Source organism: Apus apus, chromosome Z, assembly GCF_020740795.1.
Source record: "Apus apus isolate bApuApu2 chromosome Z, bApuApu2.pri.cur, whole genome shotgun sequence".
Taxonomy (NCBI): domain Eukaryota; kingdom Metazoa; phylum Chordata; class Aves; order Apodiformes; family Apodidae; genus Apus; species Apus apus.
In genome coordinates, this window is record NC_067312.1 from 54,618,348 (window position 1) to 54,627,735 (window position 9,388).

At 46.5% G+C, this 9,388-nt stretch overlaps 1 protein-coding gene across 1 annotated transcript; it reads right to left on the reverse strand.

Moving 5' to 3' along the window:
* Window positions 1-809: 809 nt before the first annotated feature.
* LOC127395887 (thioredoxin) lies at window positions 810-8,962 on the reverse strand. Its single transcript, XM_051643365.1, has 5 exons — window positions 8,818-8,962; window positions 3,644-3,748; window positions 3,308-3,367; window positions 2,454-2,519; window positions 810-1,029 (listed from the first exon to the last, which is right to left on the reverse strand). The coding sequence occupies exons 1-5, from the start codon at window positions 8,839-8,841 to the stop codon at window positions 967-969; spliced, it is 318 nt and encodes a 105-aa protein (XP_051499325.1). The 5' UTR covers window positions 8,842-8,962; the 3' UTR covers window positions 810-966.
* Between the last annotated feature and the right edge of the window lie 426 nt (window positions 8,963-9,388).

The following is a 9,388-nucleotide window of genomic DNA, read 5'->3' on the forward strand; positions in this document are numbered from 1 at the left end:
ACGCATAGCTGCTAGCTACAGGTCTGCTTCCTTATTTACTGAATTCTTATCCAGGACAACATCCAAACCAGCAAGAAAGCCATTTTGATATGGTGGAAAAACCTAGCAGTTCTTGGTAACTCTGGGAAGAGTAGTTGAATGGTATACAGAGGCTGGCAAGTCAGCATTAATCTCGACAACCTGATGCAGGTTTGGAGAACTGCAGTCACTTGCTGTCCAGCACAAAGTGTCCTGGGCTCAAGACAAATTTCACCTCCTCAGTCATTTGTTCCAGACTATTTCCTAGTAACAAAGCAGCCCAACTCAAGAGTCTAAACATACTTTGGTACTAACAGGACCAGAAAGTACACCAATGGCAAGGCAAAACTGAAAAGACAAAAAGGAAGCAGCTCCAAGTCTTAACTTACACTTCCATAGCAGGACTGGGTAGTATGTTCTGATTTTTACTACACAGCCAAGTCTTAGCTTTGAAGTCCAAAAATCAAGCTTGAAAAATTTTAAAAGCATCTTCAGCTAAAAAGAGATTAATGAAAGAGTCTATCTCACCCAGTGACCACACTTTTCTACAGCTCCTAAACTTTCTGTATCTGCAAGCCAGACTGCCACTCTTTAGAATATAGTACCTAAGGTAGCAGTAGACTTCTAAAGCAACTGCCATTGCTATCACACACATTGTTCCACCCCCAGCAGTAACCCAGTAATAGATCAGGTTGTATTTGACAAGAATGTTCATATCCAGACAGTACTTCAACATAAAAATTGAAACCATATCACTTCCTCATATTTTCATTCAAACACAGGGCAACATCCAAAGTGAAGAACTCACACTTTATTGTACTCATTTACATGGATTAAGACAATAGTTTCCACTACTTAAACTTGCTAACTTGTTTAGATTTAAGTAGAAAAGTTGCAGCCTATAATGTAGCCGAAGCAGTGACTCTTCAATGTCTCCACAGGTGGAGATTAGACTAGACTTTTAATTGTCTCTTCCAGCTTCTCTTTATTGGCCCCAGAGAACTCCTGCACCTGTAATGAGAGATTAATCTTTAAAACTTTTCCATTCAGTGCTTCATAACATTAGCTGCATACCATCCAGACACATACAACTATTCAATCCTGTTACAGCTGAAGTTTTTTCACACCCAAAACAGTGAGAACTAGGACAAGAGTCTGTCAAGAATCACTTCCAGACTACCCTTGCTGGAGTCTTCTACTTGTAAAACAAAGGAAAATAACTGAACCTGAACCAATGTTGTTTAAGACTCAAATACAGGTTTGAGGAGACTCTGGAGGTCATTGCAGAGCAAAGGTAGCTCAAAGTTACCTTGGCATGCTCAGGACCCTTACTAATAAAATTCTGGAAGGATTGCTCCAAATGACCTGTCCCTGAGCCTGGCTTCTCCTGTGAGAATTGCACTTTCTGTAACTTGCACAACAGAAACACAAAGGCAACATTCATGTCTCAAAAACAGGGGTTCTGCAAGGTACAGAGCAGACCACATTAAAGGCCATGAAACTGCTTGCTTGATACTCATGCATCCAGAGGTCTGTCGAGGTAACCGAAAATAGAAAACCATCCAACAGAGTTAAGCATATCACCTTCACACACTGTCACATCATAATCACAATTCTTGCAGTTATATTATAAAGCTGTAGAAATTTGTCCTGAAAAAACTCCCAAGGTTTAGTTATTATTTGCTCCCGTATTGATGTGAACTAACAGTCACCCAACACCTGACACTTTTCAGGTGCAATTCCATTGCCTTCAGCCATGAAACTTCCATCCAGGCATTGTTTTACTTTAGAAAAGCCTACTGTGTAAACTAAAAACCCAAGATAACATTTAGCTCAGCAGTTCTTCAGTTCAGGTAGACAGCCATTCACAACTACTTCACACAGGCAGACCACTCTGCTGTCAGACTGTGGACCACATCCCCTCTCATGCACCTCTGGGCAGAGCAGCCAGAAGAGGTCTCTTAAGTCCTCTGAGTTGGGACTTCCACAGGTTACACAGCCTTTCTGTAAAGGCACCCAAGCATTTGTTTCTATTGTGTGTATATTCAACCACATTAGATGCTTCTGTTTGTGTGAGATTCCATAGGCACATACAGGAATGTCTCTGCTTGAACATGAGCTGCATCCAGAGAACAAATACTAACCAAAACCAGTAAAAAGCAGGCAGACAGACTGGCAGTCCTAACCCAGACATCTAACCTCATTAATCACTCATGAAGCTCTGCCTGTAAGTCTGACATGTGACACTCAGTTCACTACCTGTAAACAGTGTTTGCTTCATCAGGCACTAAGATGAACTTGTTTTCTCTCGGGAGTGTCTCAATGTCAGTGGTGCCCCAGACACATTATCAAGGAAAAGCAGGCTATGGAATTTAACATTCCCAGATTTCAAGGGTTTAGCTTGACTGCGCCAGTCCCAAAGGAGCAGAGCCTACCTTCTTTCCATTCTTGTAGAACTGGAACGTTGGCATGCACTTCACATCACAGTGGCTAGCAACATCCTGGAAGAGACAGAAAACAATCTCCAGCTGTGCATGTCTGAATGATGGTAAATTCAGAACCTACTGGCTGCCTTTTGTTTACATGATAGGGCACAACTGCTCAAAGGTACTGCAAAGGTACTTTAGGTAGTTCATCACTAGCAAAAACAGTGCAGTATTAACATATCCCTGAAGTAAGCCTGAAAGATCCTCCCTTCAGCATTCACTTACTGCAATAGCAAAGACATTTACTACACAGGTACTCTGTTTGGAAAAAACAGACCTCCACATCGAAACAGAGATGACTATTTGTAAGGCTTAAGAGCCCTGTGACAAATCCTGTGTTTCAGCCTGACACTGTTCAAGTACCTATTTGACATGCTGGACCTGCTACACGAGACACTTCATTGCATTTAATTCAAGTCATGAAAGAGGAAATAGTGTCAAAAGCAGTGTGGAGACCAGACTGATCACCAGCCAGTTGAGCTATTAGTTTTAGGGAAGACTGCATCAGAGCAGCATAGGCCTTAGACTAACACTCCCTGCCAACACAAAGTCAGTGTTCCCAAGTTATCTGACACATGCCATAAGGCTTCAAGTGTGCAGATAACCATGGCAATTTGCTCTGTTAAGGTGTCCTCTAAAATTTTACTTTCCAGGCTAACTGCTAAACCCCTATCTCTGCTTCTCAAAGTTGAAGTAATCTCTCATTTCTTTTCAGTATCTGCATGGACTTTTTAAAAAGAATTCTTCCTTGTCACTTGTATGACTCATTTGCTGCCCTCTCTTAGCATGACTCTGGACCATACCTGGGCATCATCCACATCAATTTCGATGAACACCACATCACTATACTTCTCAACCAAACTCTAGAATGAAATAAGAAACCATGCAGTTAGTGTCCAAGGAAAGCTATATTTTAAAAGACATTAATACAATTTTTAAGTCTGGTGCTGCTACCCATCCGGCCCTGCCCACACCCCTACCCCCACAGTGAAACCTGCCTCATTACCTTAAAGCATTCCAGAAAAATGCTGGAAATGACGTGTGGCAAAGGAAGTTTCCTCTGTGTTATAATCCAACAACACAAAAACATTTGTATATACCTTAATACAGTTGCCAATAAAACAAGAAAGGCTACTTACGTGGAAGAAGGGCTTGATCATTTTGCATGGCCCACACCATGTAGCAGAAAAATCAACCACTATAAGCTTCTCACCAGCAGATTTCAGTTCTGCCTCAAATTCAGTCTACAAAAAAAAAAATTGAACTCATTAATGATTTCCACAGAATCACAGAATGGTTTGAGTTGGAAGGGACCTTAAAGATCATCTAGATCTAAGCCCCCTGAATGGGCAGGGACACCTCCCACAATCTCACCTTGCTCATTAATCAAGTGAAGTTTGCCGTTAAAGCCAAATTTTGTCCTTTCCAAAAGGATTTAGACTAATGCCAAGACTAGCTTTCTCTCACAACTTTAACACACTAACCATTCTGGTAGCTATATAAACACTTTAACTAGCTGGGGTATTTGTACCATCAGTTAAGTCCTTCAGTGTGAATCAGTTTTCATCAGTGCTAGCACCAGCCAGGGTTGTACAACACTTCAATTAGAAAAGGCCACAATGCTCAGTCACCTCAACTCAACTGTAGAAACATTGGCTAGAAATTAATCTAGTCTACAATCCTCAGCTCTGGCAGCTCTGTTTAGTCTTACCCCCGAATGTGATCCTTACGGTTTTTAGTAATCCACTCTCATTTGTCTCGGAAGGAAGACGTCCATTTTATTCTGGGACAGACTTTCCTCTGCAGAATTTGAGAAGGACACAAACCTTCGTACACTCCTCCAGTTTGATGCTACTTCCAATCAATGGCCAACATCAAAATGATGTTGCAGGGACTACTCTACAGCATGTTTTTTAAAGCAACTTCACAGAACAGTTACTTTACTTACTTTGCCAAGTGAATGGACATGGCACATGTCTACCAAAAGCGACACTACACATACAGACTGCGCAAGTAAAACCCAAGACTTTAGAGTGTCAAGTCGGCTTCTTGCACTTAGTCACATCAGTAATTTTTGAACAGTGCTCTTTGGAATATAGAACTCCTTACATGCCTTTAACCATGCCTGCTGATCAAAAAGTGAATCTTTTAGTAGAATTTAAAGACATTAAAAGCATTAAACACTTGTACACTAGCAATAAACAAGTGTCTAAGGCAGAAGAAGAACATGCTAATCAGCTACTTCCTGACAGTTTCTTTTCCAAAGCAAGTACAAGCCACTTCAGCATTCCTCAACTTCACTCTCCAGACAATGCAAGCCTCAGGAGAGCTGTTAATATAAATTTCAATTCAGATTATGCATATAGAAGATGGCTGCTTTGTTCTTCCCAGCTTAATAGACCAAAGCATCAGAGTTCTGTCAGCAACTGCTAACTGAAAGCAGTATGGTTACTGCCACACATTGGCTTTGCAGGGCAGGGGTTAACCAATGCCAGCCTCTGCAACCAGAAACAGTATATTGAGACCTGATTCTAGTAAATTATTCCCCTTCCATTAAAGAATGCCATGCAGGTGAGGAGCTGAGACTGGACACAGTAAAACTGGTAATTGAGTATATTTAACAACAAAGCAGAGAGTCCTGCACCAGCATTCTCATGTATAAACTTAGAGACTTTCACACAACTTTAAAGACACCCAGCATTACATCTCCCTCCCTGTTGATAAGACATTTTCCCTCCCAGTGCAGCCATCTACAGAAGCACAGCCTCCCCATGTTGAGTTCTTCCATCCTTGCATCTTGGATATTCCATGTCTACTGTGCTGCAAGATCAGTAGCTAACCTCCTCTCAGTGTGGAAAACTGTCTCTCCACATTCTCCTACTCAGGCACTGATAGCACACATTCCCACACTCCAGTTGCAGAAGTGCCCCACTCCTGCCAACAAAGCTCCGTGTCCCTGTACATAGCAACCTGTGCTAACCGCTCCCTGAAACTACTTACACCACAAATTCCTCAGTCCTTCTCACACCTCTGCTTTGTACCACTACCAGCTCTTCACTAATTCCACCTCCTGCACCTGCCAGTTAGACCCTCCTCTTCTCACCCTTAAGTCTTCTGTGCAGCTGCATAATTACTGTATTCTGCAAAAGATGTCCAGTCCTGGGATGTCTGTCACATGACCACACACCTCAGATTTGCCATCACACAGAACAAGAGGAAGTGGGAGGGTATGATACCTACAGTTGGTGACATACCACACACCACTGGAGACCTGGTCCTGACTGCAGTCAGTATCACCCTGGGAGTCATCTCTAGTATCAGCTAAAAATTGCTGTGGGAGAGTGAAAAGAGATGCAAGGTCCAAAGGTGCTTACTCTTCCAAGTTAAAAAATACTGAACTAGAGAGAAGTTCAAAATTTTCCATGAGAGCTTAAGTTCCCTGGAGGAAGGAAGACAGTGGGGGCACAAGCTACTCAACTTGTCCAATTTACTTCTCTAGTTGTCTTTAGTGTTAACTGTGAAGTAACAAGCTCCCATATAAAAAAACAGTATTTGTAACAGAGGGAGAACCTCTCACCACAAGACTATGTAGCCACAGTACTAGAGGATCCTGTAACTTTGTTAATCATTATTTTCTTCAGATAGCACCTTACTGGGGGAAACCTCTGACCAGCTGATTTTTTAAATTTTTTTTTTAAACTTAACTACAACCCCCCTGAGCACACATGAGACCTCATTTTGCTTGTATTGTCCTCTAGCAGAAAAGCACATGCTGCATTTAACAGATACACTGGCGCCAGGCTCTGTTACCAAGGGACAAGTAAAAGAACAGGCTCTAGTAATGAAAGCCTCTAGTGCAGCAGGGATTCCCAGGGCCAGGCAATACCTCGAAATAGAGGCTACTGACCACAGTGCTGAAGGGAGTCTATTGCCCTCAGCAATAGATAAGGTAGCTTTAATCAAGTCTGCCAGATGGTGTGCACCTTAGTTGTAAACATGATTTTCAACACATATCAAGTCACCCTTGAACTTGGATTAACTTAGTCATCACCTTACTGCCAATGGTTACTACATAATTTTATTTTTTCAATATAGCAACTAGCATAAACAGACTGAAAGTTCACTTCCTGACCTCCCCAGCAAACAGCACTGCTAAAACTATAATCTGCAGCTGCAAGTCTTCAATATTTGCTTTCACACAAATAAAGAGAGGGACAGCTAGTGTGAAGAGGAAAGCTTTGGCAACACCAAGTTTTCTACAGCATATGTGCACCAGCAGCTTCTCCTATAAAAGGCATTATATGCCCCATAGGCCAAACCCATTGCAAGTTACACAAGTCACCCATCTCAAGACCCACACACTTATAACTGAAGGGCTGCCCCTGGTGCTCACTAGCAGGGGATTTCAGAAGGTCCAGGAAAGCACCCTAAAAGTAGTAATTCTTCAGAAACTAGTCAGTTTTTGAAGAGGTGTTAGGAAAAGGGACACATCTAGCTAGATGTCATCTTCACATTGCTTTACAGCTGTCACTCACATAAGTTTTTGCAGGCAGAAGGAGTTTTCCTCTTTGTATCACAGAAGAATACAAATCTGCTTCACTGAAAAACAGAATTAATCCAGAAATCCCAGTTGCATTGTACTTGAATATTCTGGGTGCTGCCAATGTTAAAATCTTGTTGTCAGCATGACTGTTGACTCCATACTGTGGCTGAGCAGCCAAACAGTGCTTTTATTATAGCATACTATTAATGCTTATAGCTGCGAGGATGGTAGAAGCAAAGTCCACTTTAAGTTAGAGCAGATTCTTTCTTCAAAGCCAGGTTTACTGCCTCTCCATTTTTTTTTATACAGGCTGTTCCAGCCTTCATAAAAAACTTAAAACCTTACTCAAAAAGTCCACTTCTTTTGTCCCTCCATAAATAAAGAAGGGGGAGAAATGCAAATGAGAATAAGAATCTCGGGTTGAATTCACACACTGTACCATCTCCACAACCTGAATAAGGCATTTTGTTCATCTTAACTTTGAGGAGCTTCATCGTTTACAAGTATTTTTGTTCAAGAAAAAGCCAATGTCAACATCTTAGACATACAACAGGCAAGTCTGCCACACTTTATTGACATGCATTTATCCAGTAAACTGACTATAGCAGAGCACAGGCTGCTTGGATACATATATAGCAGAGGACAGACAAACTTGGATGCCATACAGCATCACTCGCAGGCTCCTCACAATCAGATTAAACAGACACTTCAACCAAATTTCAAGTTCAAAACACAAGCCCGCACAACGGGACTTGCCCCAAAATGAAAAACTCACTAAGTTTGCACAGGATATTTTTCAAGATTTGGGTGCACAAGTTACAGCTAACAAACACCCTATTGTTGTCTACCAACCATGTCAGCTGCTGTGCACAAGACCACACGCTATTTCACCACTAGCAGAACATTCTCCACGTGTCGGGTCTAGGCTTTACTGCTATTCTGTGTCACAAAGCCACAGACGTGTTTGTATTCACAGAACCACCCAATTAGGTGCTGCATTAGGGCTCTGAACAAGCCAGAAAGTACAGGAACAAGGCAAGCGCTTCTTACACCAGCAGCTCCTGTTATTCGAACACACAAATGGATCCTAGCCGTTTCTTTCGCGTCAAGAGCACCAGATTGGCGTTCTCCATCACCCCCTCCCCAGCAGCACCCCAGAGGCCAGGCCACCCGCTCCCACCGGAGCCCCCGTGCCGTAAGGCAAGGCAGGACTTTCCGATCAGGGGACCGTGTCGCCCTGTTATCCGCTTGAAAAACGAAACAAGGTATCGCCTTGAGACTTTAAAGGGCGCTGAGCAACACTCTGTCGCGGTACGACATTGCATCATCTCCTGCCCCGTTCCGGCCGCCCGAAGCCCGGTGCCCGCACGCCGCTGCGGGGCCGCCCGCCCCAGCGCGCAAAACGCGCCTGTCGCAGCCCCCTCCCCTTCAGCGGGGCGGGTGGAATTTCACGTTGGAGTATCTGCTCCCTCCCGTGCGGCTGAGCGAGCCCTCCCCTCAGCTCCCCCGCTGCCGCGGGCTCCTGCTGCCCGGCAGCCCGCCCGCCTCACGGCCCTGCGGCGGCAGCCGGGCCGGGCCGGGCCTGCTGCGGGGCGGCCTGAGCGGGGCACCTGCCCGCCTCAGCTCCTGCCAGCGGCCCGGCACGCCCGCTCCTTCGGGGAGGAGACGCTCGCCCCGCCGCCCTCCCCCCCGCACCCCACGCCCAAAGGACGGGAGCGCCACGCCCGAGGCGCGGGAAGAAGCGGCCGCGCCGGCGCCCAAGGGACTCACCAGGCTGCCCACGCTCTTCACCATGGCGGCGGCTCGGCGGTGCGACGGCTGCACGGCAAGAAGGCAGGCGAGGGCCTCGTCTCTGCGCTGCGCTCAGACCGACCGCGCCGCCCCCGCAGCCCCAGCGCTCCTCCCGCCGCCGCGCCGGCCCCGCGCTTTTATCCCCCGCGCCCCGCCGCGCACGCGCAGAGCCCGCCCCGCCCCCCCGGGGGCGGGGGAACGCCACGAGGCCTGCGGAGCGGGGGGGCGGCGGGGCGGGGCGGGGGGAAGGGGGCGGGGGGGCGGGGGAGAGGGGAAGGGGGGCGCGGGAGAGCGCGCCCGGGGGCACCCCCCTCCTCCCGTCTCCCGGGGGTCCCGGGGGCCGCCCCCTCCTCCTGCCTCCCGGGGGCTCCTCCCTCTTCCCGCCATCCCGGGGGTCCCGGGGGCCTCCCCCTCCTCCCGCCATCCCGGGGGTCCCGGGGGCCGCCCCCCAGCCAGTCCCGGGCTGGGCAGAGCCGGGGGGCGGCGGTGTCGGGGGGCGGAGGGCGGGCCCTGCATCCCCGCCGGCCTCCGGGGAGAAGCAAGCGACCAA

Bases quoted from the DNA above. Each gene is read 5' to 3' on its own strand.
- LOC127395887 (XM_051643365.1), bottom strand. From the start codon at position 8,841: ATGGTGAAGAGCGTGGGCAGCCTG. The intron at 3,749-8,817 runs GTGAGTCCCTTG...TTTTTTTTGTAG, and splicing joins TGAAGAGCGTGGGCAGCCTG to ACTGAATTTGAGGCAGAACT. The intron at 2,520-3,307 runs GTATGGTCCAGA...TGTCTCTTCCAG, and splicing joins TTGATGTGGATGATGCCCAG to GATGTTGCTAGCCACTGTGA.